We start from the raw sequence: 17,453 nt of genomic DNA, 5'->3' as shown, positions 1-17,453 counted from the left end.
TTTGTTTGGGGTCTATTAGCAGAATTATGCAAATTCTGTAATATATAGCTGGATGTGCTTCTTGACACCAGGCAAGGCAGATGACTGCTCGGGGCACCGGGTGCCTGGTAGTGCCCTGAGGGCTGAGAAACCTTAAACTACAGCAGTGGCATCTGGACCTTCAACGGATCCACTTGTTCACAGAAGCCTCGACAGAAATAGTCTCACTGCGATAAAACAAAAGGCAGTCAACATCCAAAGAAGAGCTTTGAATGTCCTTCAAGAAGCCTGGAGAACTTTTCCTGAAGATTACTGAAAATAATGTCGAGAAAGCTGCCTAAGAGAGTTCAGGCTGTGACTTTCAATAACTGTACAAACTCTATTTTTGGTATTTATATCCTCATATGTTTGCAAACCTTTCAGTAAACCAGTGCATCTATTCCTCTTGTTTCTGTCAAAGCATAACAGAATGAGGAGTTACTTTTGCACAGCACTCTATAGTATTAACACTGCATAACCAGACAACCTGGTCTTGGTCACTGTTGCTAAAATAAACAAGGTCTCTGCTGTAGTAATGTTTTCCTTGTTGTTTTAGAGGACTGCTGTTGGTGCTGTCAGACTACTCATAACATAATGGTGATGAATGCTGGTTGGAGGGGCCCCAACAGACTCCACAATGCCCACTGTGCACAGCTAACAACTGTAGACTGCTCTAATAAAAAGCTCCAAAATGCTGTTGAATGTCGGTTAACCAGCGCGCGTCTCTAACAGCACCACAGCCTCCCTGATAGCAAATGTAAAGCAGAGCATCAATGCTGCCCTGACCCACACTGTAAACTCTGTGTGTGTGTCTTTATCCCGGAAGATGACTGGGTGAACTCACCTGATACACCACATAGGGGACAAGGGTGTAATGTAAAGCAAAGGACGCATGCGCAGTTACAGCACTTACTGCACTGTAGTCTCTATGAGACAAAATAGGCTTGTGTGTGTTTATGGGGAGAAAATCAGTGTGTGTGTGACTTTGAGAAACAGATGAAAGGCGCGGATAAATGCGCCTTTAAATGCACGTGCGTGTGTGCTTACACGAGAGAGTGAGCGCGAGCAAGTGGCTGAGCGGGCTGAAGAACAATGGATGGGACTTGATCCTCAAAGCCAGCTTCACCTCAAATAGGAGGAGAGCAAAATGGGGGAAAAGGGAGGGGGAGGAATGGGGGGGAGGCGGTGAGCGTCAAAGCGGTGCACTGATGGAGGATAGGAGGGGATATTTCTTTACTGGATGAAACGGCAGTGAGAAAGCCAAAGGTGGTGCGGCAAGAGCAGGAACGCCGATGAAACACCTGCTTATAGTCGAGCGGCTTTAAAAAGCCAGGGCCGGCCACGCGTAAATAAAGGCAAATAAATAAATAACTCCATCATATAGCGTCATCCGCAGTGGAGGAGGCTCACTCCTCTCTCTCCTTGCACCACCTCAAGGCTGAGGAACCTGCGTCAAGACGCGGAGAGTGAGACGAGGCAGCATCTGCTCAGCGCTTTCAAAATAAAATCTTTATTTTTTATTTTTATTTTTTTGCTGGCTGAGCCTGTACTCCGCAGTGAAAAATGCCAGAGAAGATTCATCATAGCTGACCGCCTTAGTGCTTAGTGCCTGTACACGAAAAGAAGTTAAACATGTTGGATTTTCTCTGTTAACCATGAAAGTATCTGTGTAGAACAGAACGAGTAAGAAGTTCTTTCTGCGCATCCATTATACTTATAAAGAAAGAATTCCTGAGCTCAGTTTTTATTTGGTACATCTTGCTGTTGTTGTCTAGACTGAACTAGAGAAATCAAAAAGAGACTTTCAACCTTGCTTTCATCTCTACCTGCACGTTAATGCTTCAGTCCAATAGCACTGCAGTTACCAAAGTAACCAGGCTTATTGACATCCATGATGATCCTGAGGAGCTGTCTTAAGGGGTTGCCGTATTAAAATCTATTTAGATCTCTGAAGTTTCCTTTTTTGTGACTACACAGAAGCCCTTAGGCTCCACCAGTAACCCTCACAGGCTAAAACAGCTTTTAGGTCTGAAAAGTTAAACCACAATTGCTCTCACAATTACTCCTCTGGTTGTAAAGCAGAAGTACAGTTGTTTAGAATTACCTGGGACCAGGGACTAGAGGTCAAGGCCACTAGTTTCCAGTCTTATTTATTAAAGGGTGACGTTCATTTTATAAATTATGGTCACAGTTAAGGCATTTAGAAAAGTTTTGTGAAAATATATCGTTAATCAAAAAGATTTTTGGGATTCACTTATCATTAATACAGCCGTTCACACTGACCGAGTAATTTTGCTGGATGAATTTGCAGCATTTAATTTTTGAACAAAGCTCAATTTCCAGATCCAGACACACAGATTTAACCAATCAGATCACTGCATTTGGCAACAAGTGCACTTGTACTTCTTGTAGCGTGCACTGGTACAACATACACAACTATATGGAAATAGCAAAATAATACTACTGGATGCTGCAGAGTCTCAAAGCACCTTAACGGCGAGCATTAATAAAAGTGACTGTGTGATGATGTTGCGGCGCTGGTGTACTGGCCTTATTGGCCATTATTATTGTTACTCTTTATTCTTTTGTGATTTTCAAGTAGCTGCTGATATAGAATAGGAAACGTCACTGACAAAAAGTGACGTCAGTTTGTCTACTATCATCTTTTATGTACAGTCTATGAAAAGGGGCTTGATTTCCGCAATCCAGACACACGCTTGCACAGGTAGCCTATTTTATTTTGAAAGTCATGAAGCTTCATTTCCGGTATGTTTCCGACTCATCGCGTGCATGTTGACGCAGCTCATTGAGTCGCTGTAGGACAACCGGATAACGGGAACGGAGAAGGGGGTACAGGAGGAAAAAAAAACAAAAAAAACCGCGTCAGTGTGTCAGACGCAGACGGTTTTGCTATTGTATAACACAGGCCTTCAGCTTTTCCTCTGCCGGCTGCCCCTGCGCGGAGGAGCGGCCTCTTTTTTCTTTCATTTACCTTTTTTCCCTGTCCTCTGACCGCGGAGGGAGACGCCGAGCGGAGCTGCGGGGCTCGCCGTTACATCGGAGGACCTGCACATGTCGGTGCGGTGAGGGACCGCTTGTTTCCCCGCCCTGATACGGTTGAAGGAAGGCAGGAGGAGGAGGAGGCTGAGTGGACTATAACATCTTTAGCCTTCAAAGAAATCAAAGAAAAAAAAAGAAATATCAGGTTTTAACGGTTTAAAGAAGGACCCATTACAGAGGGGGGGAAACGAGGCAGGAGGACAACAGTGATGCCGCAGCTGAAGTGGGCCCAGATTGATGATTTTATGATATCATCATTCACCGCCAGGACCGAGCACTGATTTTTATTGATAAAAAAAATCGAGGAGAAGAAGCTGTGAAGTGGCACGGAGGGCGTTTGTTTGCGTCTGATCCGGATAAACAGGAGGTGCTTTTTGTCTTTATTTTTTAAGCCTATCAGGAGCTCAGCTGCTTGATATCATACAGCAAATAAACATCCAAATCCAGGCTGATGACTTAGGCGGTGTGTGACGCCAATACAGCAGCAGCAGCAGCAGCAGCAGAGGCGTGTGTGTGTCTGTGTGTGTGTGAGGAGGAGACGCGCCTGTCTGAGCATCATCTTGTAGCTGTTCCAAGCTACTCCTGCACGGCGATGATACACAAGCGATTCTTTTCATCTGTGTGTGAAAAGCTGAAGCTTCGAGGATGATGATGACGATGACGAAGATGCCATTTCCAGTCCGGCTCTGATAGAGACAACGAGGCGCGCAGCACGTGACTGGACCCCTAGAAAATCTAGCTCTCTCTCACCTCTCCTCACCTCTCCTCCGCCTCTGCACCTTTCTCCCCCATCCATACTTTCTATCTCTCACCCCTCTCCTCCTCCTCCCTCCTCCTCCTCCACCACCACCACCCCTGGAGCCGCTTTTTTTTTTATTCTGATCAGTTGATAATCCATCTGTGATTCAGATAGCCACCCACTCCCCCCCCCCTCCACCCTCATCCTCTGCTTTATTCAGCCTTACATCCTCTTAATAAACATTCCCCCTCGTTACACACTCACTCGCAAAAGAATCCACACCACCTCCACCTCCAGCCATCATGGAGACGACCAAGCTGCCTCCGTCCAGCCCGTCCTCGCCGACCACCAGCTTCTCGGTGCCGTCCGCGGAGAAGGTGGATGGCTTCCCACGAAGGTCCATGCGCAGGGCCCGACAGAGGAGGTCCCACAGCTCCTCTCAGTTCCGCTACCAGAGCTCCCAGGTGGAGCTCACCCCGCTGCCCCTGCTCAAAGGTGAGGCTCTGATTCCCCCAAAGCAGCCACAGATCAATGTGAGAAACAACAGCTGGAACATGTGACACTGAGAAAGCTGTGACAGTAAAAGGTCACAGTCAACTCTCTGTGTTTGCCTTCTTTGCTCACCTACATGACTAAAACACAACACACACACTTATCCACTGACTGGTTTCCACTTAAACATGCTCTCCTCTCAGTCCTTGTCAGGTCTGACAGGCGGAGGTGACGGTGGTGGATTTGGTTTATTTAACAGATCTGCTGCCTGTCTTCTTTTGGATATGTAAAAGGTAGGGGTGCAACGATACACAAAATTCACGGTTCGGTTCGATACTTTGGTGTCACGGTTCGATATTTTTTCGATACAAAAAGAAATGTTCATGCCTTTTTAATTTGTCATTTATTAAAATTATAAATATATATTTTAACTCAAAAGTACAGTTTTTAAATTTAACCCTAACCCTTGTGCGTGTTTTTTTATTTTGACAGCGAATGCGCACCTGCGGACCACTTATGTGCAGCCCTGGTTATTTAGCTCGTCATATTGCAGCCACAGAAATTCTTTTGTCCATGAAACCATAAAGCTGCACTTTCTTTTTGCCTTATAGTCTGATTTGTCATAACTTCTCCGTTTTGTGGTAAGCTTTTCTTTGGCTGTCACTTCTTCGCCCTGACCTGTCTTATTTGGCTCAGCAGAACTAAAATATATATCTGTCTGTGAAGGTCATCGTAGTCAAATATATATCCTGCTGCTTTTACACGCGCACTCACATAAGCTCAGCGATTCTCTGTGCGATCAACCTCTCACATGTTTAAGCTTGCTGCGGGAGATTTCACTTGTCATGTTTGCATAGTAAGCTAACGATTAATAAGAAGATGTCAGAGGAATTGGTGCACAAATTATCATCACTCACAGATCAGTGCTGTCATTGCAAAGTGAAAGCAAAAAAACAAGCGCAAATTCAAACGCGACTTCAATATGTCACATATTGACAGTGGCTCACTGATGCCAATGACATAATTACCCAGCTACATTTCTGAAAGAATGCAAAAGCATTGACATATATTTTTCCTTCCTACGATAGGCCGACGGGCAGGGCAGAGATAGATTTTGGTAGCCCGACTGAAAAGATCGCTAGCTCCAGGACGTCGGGCTAGCGATATTGCAAGCCCTGTATCTGATTGAGGAATCACTCATCTTTGGAAAAGAGAGTTTATTACAGAGAAATGGCTCTTTCCAAAATAAAAGCTATACTATCCGCTTCTTCTGGGCTATATTCTCAGCAGCATAAGGAGAATCATGTGCTAACAGCTGTCTAAATGACTCGGCTAAAGTTAGTAGCATGCTTGCTTGTTTTTTTTCTGCTTCCACTTGTCTTTGCACTAGGATGATGTCGGCGTAAATGTGCAGTCATATTCGTTGTGTTCCCACTAGTGCTTTCAGGTTAATCTCGTTGAAATGACCTTAACGCCACAACACGGCAAATCTCCGTTAACGAGCTACCGCCGATCGCCCCGTGCATGGGGCTAGACGGCCAACACGTTAACGAGCTAACTGCGCTAACACACTAGTTCCCACCCATGTAATTGAGCATTGCATGGCACATCCAACATACTGTTTTACTTTAGTCCATGACATGCTTACCTTCAGGGTCATACGTCACATGAAAACCAAAATAATTCCAAACGCCAGATCTGAATGAGGGTGGGGGAGGTCCATGTTACAAGGAGAGCTTAACTTCTGTCTCGCTAGCTTGCCCTGCGCTCTTCCTTCTGACGATGCTGTCTGTGTTGAGCGCTCAGTGAATCTGCGTTCGACTACTCCGCCTAGGCTGCACTGTCGAGCCTAGGCGGAGTAGTCGAACGCAGATTCACTGAGCGCTCAACACAGACAGCATCGTCAGAAGGAAAGTTGATAAAATAAATTAAAAATTTAGTATTGTTCGATACATATGCGTACCGAACCGAAAGCACTGTATCGAACGGTTCAATATCGATACGAATATCGTTGCACCCCTAGTAAAAGGCCTGTTGTTGTTGTTTTTGCTGTTGTTGTTATTCTTCTTCTCCTCTGTGCTGGGACAAACAGTCCTTTTCATTAGCAGTTAATAGATTAACATGTGTCATGCATATTTCCCCCCTCCTGTCAAATGTCGGAAACAAGTGAAAAAATGACCATCGCAGTATTTCACAGCCAAATAATAACAGAATCAGTTTAAGGTCCTTTTAAAGCAGCAGTGAATTTTTGCAGTGGAGGAGCAGAAGTAGTCCGTGCATTGAATCATCGTTGCATTTCTGTCCTTTAGGTGGTTTTGAGATGTGACTGTTTCTCAGTCAGGTGACAGTGAAGTGTCTGTTTTTTTGTTTGAGACGAGCTCTCATCAGACCGTATGCTTCCTTTTGAGCTTTTTTATAATTTGTCTTTTGTTTTCTTGAAGATGAATTGCTTGCATGGAGTCACTTCATTTGCATTGACCACTTTCACCCACACTAAGCAAACCCATCCAACATGTGCTTGTCTTCTTGATTGGCTGATAGTGGGGTGGGGCGGGGGGGATGAGAGAAGAGTCTCTCCATCATGAGGCCTCTCCCCTTGACGGTCACTGTCAGTAAGACTGCCTCGGTGAATAGACCTCGGGTTGTAAAATCTGTGAAACGCCAAAGATGTTGACATTCAGGCTGGTGCAGCATCCACCATGAAGGCAGGCAGAGCTGCGCTATTTGCAGGTCTGTCGTTGCCATAGCTGTAATCCCAGAGCTGCAGTTACTACACAGAGGCCAATTTGATCTGTGCAGGCGTGTTGTGGCCTTTTAGATTCAAGCCCCGGGGATGCAAATGCACCACCCTGCATATTCTGTATATTCTACCTGCCTGGGTGAAGCCTCCTGGTCAAGCCACTAGGCATGGCCTGCTTTACGTGTGCATTAATGTTTGCGGTGGCTAAAGATTGTTTCTGTTTATCTTTTATAATGAAGATTTGTTTCTTAGCCCAGCCTGGAATTGGTGCATCCCAACATCATACTGTGGAAAACCTGTGATTGGAATAGCTAAATGAATATGCAGTGGACTGTAAAGTAAAACAAAGATAGTAAAGTGAAGTAAATGCATGGATTCATGGATGATAGAATTTTCTGAATCCAGCTGTCAGCTCTGAGCTTTAGCTGTTTGAATGTCTTTGGTTTGTGGATGCTTGGTTTTGTTCTTGAACAGTAACGGGCGTAAAAAGAGTTCACTGACATTATGGCTTTTCTATAAACGTGCTGCAGCATTGATTTCATGCACAGGTTCTTTAACAGCAGATATTTTCTTGCTAGGCTTTGTGTTTAGGCAGCGAGTACACGTTAGAGCTGGCCAGATCAATAAATTTGTACTTTGCTTCACTCAGTCAACAAACCCCATCGCTTCATGTTCCGTCCTTTTTATATACGTTCTTGCTCTTCTCTGGCTTCGTGGCTTTACTCCTGTCTCTCTCGTTTGCGTGTACAGTACAAAAGCAGGTTGCATGTGCTCGTGTGTCCTTCTGACCCTTCTTTATAAGGTTACTCCCCCTTTCACTTAGCCTGCAATCTCTTCCCATTAACCCTCTGAAAAGAAGACCTCTGTGCTTTCAGAGGAGGCGTGAGCTGTGTGCGCCTGCGTTTTAACTTCTTCTGAAGCACGTGAGTGAGGGGTGTGTGCAGCAAGGTGATAAGAGGTTTTTACCGCATCAGTACAGCGCCTTTGGTTGAGGTGGGTCTCTGCACATGTCCTGTAGAAGTCCCAGTTACTGGACTACTGCTGCTGCACTGTTTCTGGACCCCCTTGAGGAACTGATAGTAAGATTCTGCAGCAGGAGAAGCATCTGGTGTGGGGAAGTCTCTAACGGGAAGTATGTAGGCCAAGTGTAGACAGACTTGTGGGTGTTTTTCCCTCCAGGGAGTCACATTCTCTTTGTTAATTTGAACTCCTCCTCCTGCTTCTTGCACTCGAAGCTCTGAGCAAAGCTTCATCTCATTCTTGTGACATGACAGAAATGAAACTGGAAGACCTGACATTTAACAGCAAACTAGAATATATCATAGAAATACACATTTTTAGCAGTGTTTAAGCTGAGCAACAGTCAACTATTCTGGCTCACACAGAAAGCCCCCAGGTTGGATTCAAACCTAGGCCCTTCTTGCTGTGGGGCAACAGCGCTAACCTTCCCGCCTCTGTGGCTGTTTCTGTGTTAGTTTTGTAACAGTCTGTTTGTCCAGGGTGTCCTTCACCTCTCGCCCTGTGGCATCTGGGGTAGGCTCAAGCACCCCCACAACCCTGATTTGGATCAGTGGAATGGATGGATGGCTTAGAGCAGAAATATAGAGAACCAAGGACTTTTTTAAAACATGTGCTTGATTTTGCTTCAAAACAACTTATTTGCACATGGAACCGTATATTTTCACTAAAAGCTCTCAGTAGCTTAAAGCCAACTTTCTCGTTAGTGGTATTCAAAAGGCATTGCAGTGAAAAGTGAGTCACTAAATGTAAAATAGCAAACGTACAAAAGGGAGGTTTTGGGAAATTTGAATGAAAAACAACATTTTCAACTGAGTTCAGAGATTATGAATGACTGGACAGCAGGAATGATCTAACAGCGTGTCTTTTTCAGGTCAGAAGCCTTAAACAGGCCAGTCCTCTGGTCTCTTCCGATCCACGATCTGTAGTATTATCGTGTAAAGTTCCTCAAGCTGTTAGCTGATCTCTGAGAGGTTCATTTCCTCACTGACCATATTAATGGTCCCTTTTAGCATGGAATCCATTCATAGCTTTGCGATCTGAGTAGCCTGTGAAATATATCTGTCTTAAAAATATCTTTTTTTGTGGGTTAGACGAAGACAAAGTTCAGTCCAGAATCAATGCAGATCTCTAAGAACAGCAAGTGTAGCGAGGTGGACAGCAAATGTCTAGAAGTTGAGTTGTATTTGGACTTTTATTGAGTCACGTGGGATGGAGGGAAATGATTATCACAGTTATTTTGATCAATATCAATCACTAAATATAGTGCAAAAATGCTTTTACTTCACTGTCATGTAAACTGTTTGCACATTTGCTGCACCATTCCTTTGCAGCAGAATAAATTTGCTCCTCTTTATTTATCTAAATTCAGAGCATCTCATTGAAGAAAAGTATGAAATATAAATTGTACCAAAGCTTAATGCAAAATTAAATCAACAGAGCTGCTTCACTTTAACACTGTGCTGCAGCCCTGTGAGTTTATCTTTGCAGACGAATGTGTGTTTGTGCGTCTCCTAGAAGCAAAATACATTCGTGGTGCCTGCAGGATGAATGTAAATAAAATAAACTTGAAACTTGTGTATGCCTTTCCACTTCTCCTGTGATCTTTGCCATCAGCGCAGGTTTGCAGAAAAAGGCGAAAACATCTTTTTTGTCCAGTGTCTTGACCATTTTGCTGAAGTCGTCGTTATTTACTGATTATCGATCACGTATTGTGCCATATCTTGCAAACTGGGATGCGATTGCTTTACTGACTTCAGTTCAGACTTCATCTTTGTGGGTGGTGTTGACACGCCGACATGCTGTGCAGCCTCCTTTTCCTGGACGTGCGAGTTTGTGTCGGATGCTGCGCCGTTTCTCTTTGGCCTCGTGCACTGGTCGTGCTGCAGATTGTGGCGTGTTTTTAGACGGCTGACTAACTTGTGTTTCTTTGCAGTGCAGCCACGTGGCGCCCTTATGATTTCTTCTTGGTTAACGTCTCTTGCCCTAAATCTGAATTATTTCCAAACAACAGATGACGATCTGCTTCAAGGGACAAGCTCTTCACCTTCTGCTGTGCCACAAATTTGAATTTTGTGTCAGTGCTGTGTTATCTGTTGCATATCACGGAGGTCAAGCGTGCTCAGGGAACTCCACACTGTGCGGTCCAGGGAACAGCTGTGATTGGCACATGCAGGCACAGTATCAGGCGCCGATTTAGGGAGCGCTTGATTTGCCTTTGCTTTGTGTTTTGTTGGCAGAGCATGCAGTTTTAGTATTGCTCAGTCATTTTTATTTATTTTAATGAACCAAAATTGTGATTGAGATTAAAGCTCAGCTGTCCAGCCCTACTTGGAGGTGGGTTGCAAAGCAGCTTGCAATTTTGAAGCAGTTCTAGACCTGCTAAAGCAGTTTATATAACATACAATTTATGAGTTACATTATTAGATGTGTAGACAGGTATCAGCTAATCTAAGGTTGCTGGATTTTAAAAAATGCTGGCAATGGACCATAATTAGCACCACATACTGATGCTGTAATCAGTCATATTAACTGTTACGGCGAATTTCACAGATATGACATAAATACATGTATAAAGCAGACTGGTTAAACTTTAGTGTAAGGGAGCAACTACCTTGCTAGTGTTTTGTTGAACAAGGTATTGACTTGTGATTGAGATTCAGGGCTGGTGATTTGACGTCGAAGTGTTTCTTGAATTACAAGATGAAGGAGTGTTATTAATATTATTCTTCAGATAGTTAGGGATAAATCAGACAAATTAAAGACTACTATGAAGGTTTTTTTGCATTAAAGATGAATAATGTGAGATAAACACATGAGACTTGTGTAAACAGGGAGCTGATCTGGAACACTGAACTGGCTAATAAAAGAGTAGCAGGCACAGCCAAGAAAGTCAATTAATCCACAGATGAAGGGTGAAGGATACTGGGTCCCTATAATCCTTTTTTACAGTGTATTCATAGTTGGCCTGCAGCATGCATGTGCGCACGTACACTCACACACAAACACAGGCATTTCACTGCTCTCTGGGCGCTGTGCTTTAGGACTGGTTCTTCAAAGCGGCTGCTTCGATGTGCAGAGGACATTTGGTCTAAATAGAAACGCCTTTTTAAAACGTGAAATTTATGATTTGTTAAATCCTTTACTAGCAAAAGACTCTTTTTAAAAAAAGATCCAGGAATACTTTTTTTAAGAACAGCTGACACAACCTCACATTTCTGTTCCACTTTCATGAAATCATGATATTAGACATCCCCTTTATTGCAATTAGCACGTGCTCTTGTTTTGAGTGGTTCTGCTTTATTAAAATCTAAATTCTCCTGTTAAAACTGAGCTTTAACAGCAAAGTTTTAAATAGATGTCAATAATTAGCGTTCACAAATGAGATCCGGTTCAATTTCAGCAAAAGCAGGTGATTATAAAGTCAGAGAACCAGCATATCAGCACATACAGAGCCAACAGACCGGCATCAGCGATGTTTTAGACACGGTGAAAGCACTGCCTTCCTTTCCGCTCTCTCCACACTTTCATCATTGCATTAAAAAATTATAAAACACTTGAGGATGGTGTCCAGTAAAGACGCTGGGAGTTAATGGTTTGGGAACGTAGCCAAGTGGATCTAACTGTCCGCGGTCCTCTCTTCCCTGTTTCCTTTTGTAAAATACCCGAATCAGTCTGAAAGTGAGCAGCACATGGTAGCTCTCTACCTACCTAACCACCCATCCATCCATTAGTCGATGAGCAATCCAAATCCTAAAGAAGTCATTTTGCAGGAAACCAAGTCACTAAAATGAGTGAAAAATATAGATTAATTGACTGGTAAGAAAGTAAGAACTGATCAAATTAATCACCATTAAAGGTTAAACATTGTCCATGTAGATATTTGAGCTCTTTGAAGCTCTTATATCAACCTCTTTAATAACTGAAGCTTTTTTAAATGCTGATAACATGTTTGTGACTTTCAGCTGTGCAGAGCACATAGACCAGGGGTGTCGAACTCCAGGCCTCGAGGGCCGGTGTCCTGCAGGTTTTAGATATCACCCTGTTTCAACACACCAATATCAAATGATTAGTTCATTATCAGGCTTCTGGAGAACTTCAAGACATGTTGAGGAGGTAATTTAGCCATTTAAATCAGCTGTGATGGATCAAGGACACATCTAAAACCTGCAGGACACCGGCCCTCGAGGCCTGGAGTTCGACACCTGTGACATAGACTATAACAATGGATAGTCACCGTAACGTCACCCTCTGGGTCAGTAAAATCCAATATGAAGCTTCAGGAAAAGTATTTTTCCGGTTCCATCTCAGTGTTTTGAAACTGGACATGATGAGCGAGGGTGGATCCGACTGAGGAACTGAGAGATACTGTGCACTCATTGGCTCCTTGACTTGTCAGTTGCTTGGTAGACATGCCATACTGTTTTTATTATCCTTTTTTACTCTAGCAGGGATCAAGAATTAAGAAAACAGACATCATGCAGTACTATAGGATAGGATTTGAAACTAAACTCATCAGGAGAGTGTTCACTAAGGTCAAAGAGCAAAGATGTTGAGGCTCGTTTTCCAACAGACTTCTTAACAGATCTGTCCGCCAGAGGGAGTTGGCCTTTGCTAGCCATTAGAAAGAATAGCGGTTTAAACCACTTAACTCAATGGCAGAACATTGCACACACATACAGTCAGGTTAGTGTTGCACGTAGGGGTGGGGGTGGGGTTGATATATAGCGTGGTATGGCAATATTTTGTGTGGCGATATTGTATTAATGCATAGATGCCGAATATCAATATTTTATTAGATACATTTGATTTTATGTGTCATGTGATTGCCACCTCTATTAGCAACACCACTGCTAGCACCATAGACTCCATGATTTATGGATTCAGGTTCATTTACAATGACTGTATGGTAGATGCCAGCTGTGTTTTGCCAGGCTTTTATTCGTCTCACTTTCCACCTTTCTTGTATACAACTTCCTGTCACATAGTGAGAGTGGTGCTGCTGTCTGATGGGACTATAGTGCTGGCTAAGGGCATCTAAGAACAACAGTTAATTGCTGTTGCACATAAATGAATATGGATAATTAGCTTAACCTATTAGTATTTCTGGTGCCAACAGAGGGCAAAAATATTTAATCGTCTAATTAATTGCACATATCCCTAAAGGGATTCACCAGTCAGATCCAGAGTTTTGGCATTTTTTTCTTTACATATTATAGAAGAATTTGATTGCAGAATTATTAGCTTGGGGTGCCCATTGAGTTTGTCCCGGTTTTAGTCCTCCATTTGCTCAGGTGCACTGCAGTTGCCTGCCTAGATAGAGAACAGGCTGTTAGCTCAATGCTCCTTCACAGTTGCGATGCTCTCCCCTGGGGCCACAGACACCAGCACAGCTCCTCGGTCACGGGTCTTGTGTCGCTGCTGGCAGGCCAACGAGACTAAGGTCACATTCCTGTTCGACATCTAGTCAGCAGACATGCAAACTTGTGATTAAGATTTGTGGCCTTTTCCCACACCAAAGAGAATTTGCACGTATGTGATTCAGGATGATTTTTGAGATTACTGAGCCAGCTGTTGCCATAGATTAAAACAGGAACCTGCAACTGCTGTGAGCAGGCCTGACATCCACTGACCTTGACATCCACTCAGTCTCTGTTCCCTCTGCAGCTAAGTTTCGCACTTTTCTTCCTGTTGCACTTAATATAGTACAGTATACTAGAGGCCTGTGCTTCCACTGTGCTTACGTTCTTGTCTGATTTACAGTAATTCATGTAGGTCATGTACAATCCGCACAACCTCTTTCTCAAACAGACTGAATCGACATGAAGAACAAAACACACCATGAGCAATAACATCAAAGCAGAGGTGCCATTGCTGCTGGTAGAAATATCAACAGTGATTGGTTAAAATGAAATAATATGTGTGCTAATAGAAAAGCCCACATGGTGAATGAAAATAAAAGCACCTGCACTGCAGGACAAATGTTATTACTGTACAGAGAAGTGATGTCCAGATAGCAAATAAGCATGATAGGAGCTAGAGTTTAGGATTAGGTCTTTTTCAGGTTTTACCACCAATCAGAGGGTGCCCCTCCCTGACCCTGGTTCTGCTGGAGCTTTCTTCCTGCTAAAAGGGAGTTTTTCCTTCCCACTGTCACCAAAGTGCTTGCTTGATTATTAGGCTTTTCTCTCTATTATTGTAGGGTCTTTATCTTACAGTAAGGCGACTGTTGTTGTCATTTGATGCCATATAAATAAGTTAAAGTCGAAATTGTGGTTTTACTATGCAGCAGATCAACAATCATGTTCTGAGCTGCCCGAAAAATGTTCCCAAGGTCTGAGTGTGCGTGACTGTGTGTGCATCTGCGGGGAGATCATGGGGCTCAAAGAGAAAACACACAAAGCAGACTTTCTGCTCAGCCCGGCCCAGCAGCTCATTCTCCCCCACTTTTACAGCTTACATTGCATATTTGACTGTGGTGAATGATGTAATCCAAACATGGATCAACAGGAGAGCCAAAGTAAAGGGAAGGTCGAAGCTCTTCTTCAAGCCCTGCCCTATGTCTCATTTTCTACTTTTAAAATTAGGGCATAAGCAAACATGTATCTGTATTTGGAAATCACAAGATGATCATACTCGAACTATTCCTGTAAAACGAATGCCACCAGAGGCTCTAGTTTTGCCGTCCCAGTTAGAGGACAATTTGGTCAGGCTCACCATCCTATTGGTAAAACAGCAGCAAATGAAGGGCAAAATAATAATAATAATAATGAAGCATTTGTTTCACCACAGCTGTTTCTTGCAGTCATCCATGGTGTTGGATTTCTGCTCATCAAAAATTGATACCTAGTTGTTTATTATTACCTCCCACACTTATGTGAAAGCAGCAAAACTGCAGCATGCACATATTTCCATGCAAACAGCCGCCCGTGTGCAAACTAGCGTTGGCATTTCTCACTGATATTTGAACCATGCCAAAGAAATATTCTCATAAGCAAATAGCCATGCATGATGTTCTCCGTCCTTGACATTTTCATCACTGGCTGCCAGAAGCAGTGGCTTTTCAAAGGGCTGCTGAGTGTCTTCAAATAACTGAAGACCCTAAAGGATGCTGTGTGAGCTTAGGGAGCGTTAAATCTCCCGTACCTGAACAAAACCCATTCTGCCAGTCGATGTAGCATTTAAGCAGCTCTAAAAGCTACGAAACACCCTGCAGACATGAGACAAGCGCTACAAACAATCGGACTCTGTTTCACAGAGTAACAGATGGTGAGTTGATGCATTGTGGGATAATAGGAAGACCTGAATGTCATTTCATGTTTTGAATAAGTGGTTATGTGAAGTAATAGTTTAGAAGCTCGTGTTCCCCTTTAAGATAAGAAATACTCATCCGCACAGTAGGTAGTCAGTCTTTTTGCAAGTGTGCTTCTTAGCAGCGTTTCATTTGCCTGATTATGTTATCAGCCCACTGAATGCTCTTTACCAGGTCGAAGTATGCTTTTTTAGTGCCTCTGCTTCTGATAGGAAATGCATTTCAAACGCTCCCACTGCTGATTTGGAAAGTACAAAAATACACTGCTGCTTGTGTTTCGTAATGTTCTCGAAAATGGGCCATTTTCACGGCTAACAATGAAGGGATTAGAAGGAAAAAACACGCCGTCAGACATTCATATTGAAATCTTAGAGAAGATGCTAAAATCTAACAGAATAAGAAAATGGTATCTTATGTAGATAGAAAAAGACTGAAGTTTTGTTCAGTATGAGACATACTGTGTTTGAAGTTAAAAAATAAATAAAGGTTAATATCTGGCAGCGTCACACTCTGCTAATGGGATAAGGACATTTCTTTGAGTTAGAAGATGAATTCTAATAAAAGTCTTACTCTTTCCACTGGTTCAGTGCAAACTGGGCTGGTGATGTACGCTCACCGGCCACTTTGGCTGTTGTATTTAATGTGTGGTCAAGACGACATAATGTACTAGGGCTGGGCCATATCATACCGCTCACGGTAATACCGGTATAATGTCGGGCAACGATAGGAAAATTAAATATCGGGATAGAATATGGGTAAAGCGTGCATGTGCAGTGCCTTAGTTTTCATACGCACATGGCGGAAAAAGCGTGCCGGCGACAGAGAACAAGAAAGGCGAAAGCGGATCGTTGAATGAAACGGATGAACCAGAATTGCTGCAACTTCAGTGGTGTGGAACTGGTTTAGCTTTCGTCCGTCAGATACACAGCAAAGCACTATTTTTGGTAGAGCGTGCTAGCGGGCCGTCGTTATTAAAGTGTTTTTTGGAAAATATGGCACACTTAAAATCAATCCTTTGATTTTTCTGAAAATCGACAGTGCCCCTTATAATCCCGTGTGCCTTATGTATGAATTCTGGTTGTGTTTACTGACCTCGAAACAATTTTATGTCGTACACGGCGCTCAAAAATCTGTTAAATGTTTTAGTACGACTTTGCTAAGCTACGAACCCGCACCACTTGATGGATTGTCGGAGCGTTGCGGCTACCGTAGGCAGGAGCCTCGCGGAGTGATACGTACTGTGCTTCAACATAATATTACCGTATTATGTGTGTATAACCTCTTTTTAAGTTTTGTGGATATTATACATGGTTATGCTGAGGATATGTCGGTCAATTTCCACTGGAAATGCCTTTTGGTTAAACTGTCACCAAGGAATTTGCATTTGCACTGTTAACTTTTTATATAACTTTAATGCACATAAAAAACAGCTGCTTGTTTAAGTGAAAATACGTTGATTTATTTATTTTTTTTGCACTAATAAAGTTGTGGAGTTGTAAAGTATCTTGTTTAGTGTCAATTATAATGTCAGTTATATCGTTATCGCAAATTTTCCAATGTATATCGTGATAAATATCTTTGGTCATAGTGGTACCGGGTTGATCCCTACTTTTAATTCTTCGTGTCATAGATTCAACAAGGTGCAGGAAACATTCTTCACAGACTTTGGTCCATGTTGACATGATAGCATCACACAGTAGCTGCAGGTCTGTGACGTGAATCTGTGGATTGAGATCTGGTGACTGTGGAGGGCGTCTGAGTACAAAGTGAGCTCCTTGTCACGTTCAAGAAACCAGTTTGAAATTATTTTTGGTTTGGTGTTATCCTGCTGGAAGCAGCCATCAGAAGATGGGTACACTGTGGCCATGTAAGGATGGAAATGGTCAATAACAGTACCAACCGGAACCCTCGGTTGTACCATTAAACCACCAGCCCGAACCAGCGATAGGAGGCAGGATGGATACACGCTTTCATGTTGTTTGTTGTGCATTCACAGATGCTCTTCTGCATCTCTTGTTTGTAATGACCTCTGCCATCTAGCTACAGATGGTTGTGTGGGAAAATATAGTAGATCA

General features: G+C 43.1%; 1 protein-coding gene across 1 annotated transcript in view; it reads left to right on the top strand.

The window, feature by feature from the left end:
• The first annotated feature begins 2,816 nt into the window (after window positions 1-2,816).
• Window positions 2,817-17,453, top strand: part of ppp2r5b (protein phosphatase 2, regulatory subunit B', beta) — a 53,003-nt gene continuing 38,366 nt past the window's right edge. The window contains exon 1 of the mRNA XM_004554336.5: window positions 2,817-4,312. Coding sequence (XP_004554393.1) covers window positions 4,120-4,312 — 193 coding nt within the window. The 5' untranslated portion in view covers window positions 2,817-4,119. The remainder of the gene's footprint in view (window positions 4,313-17,453) is intronic.

Source organism: Maylandia zebra, linkage group LG3 (assembly GCF_041146795.1).
Source record: "Maylandia zebra isolate NMK-2024a linkage group LG3, Mzebra_GT3a, whole genome shotgun sequence".
NCBI lineage: Eukaryota > Metazoa > Chordata > Actinopteri > Cichliformes > Cichlidae > Maylandia > Maylandia zebra.
Note: the sequence above shows the minus strand (reverse complement) of the source record. Positions and strands in the feature narration are given on the sequence as shown.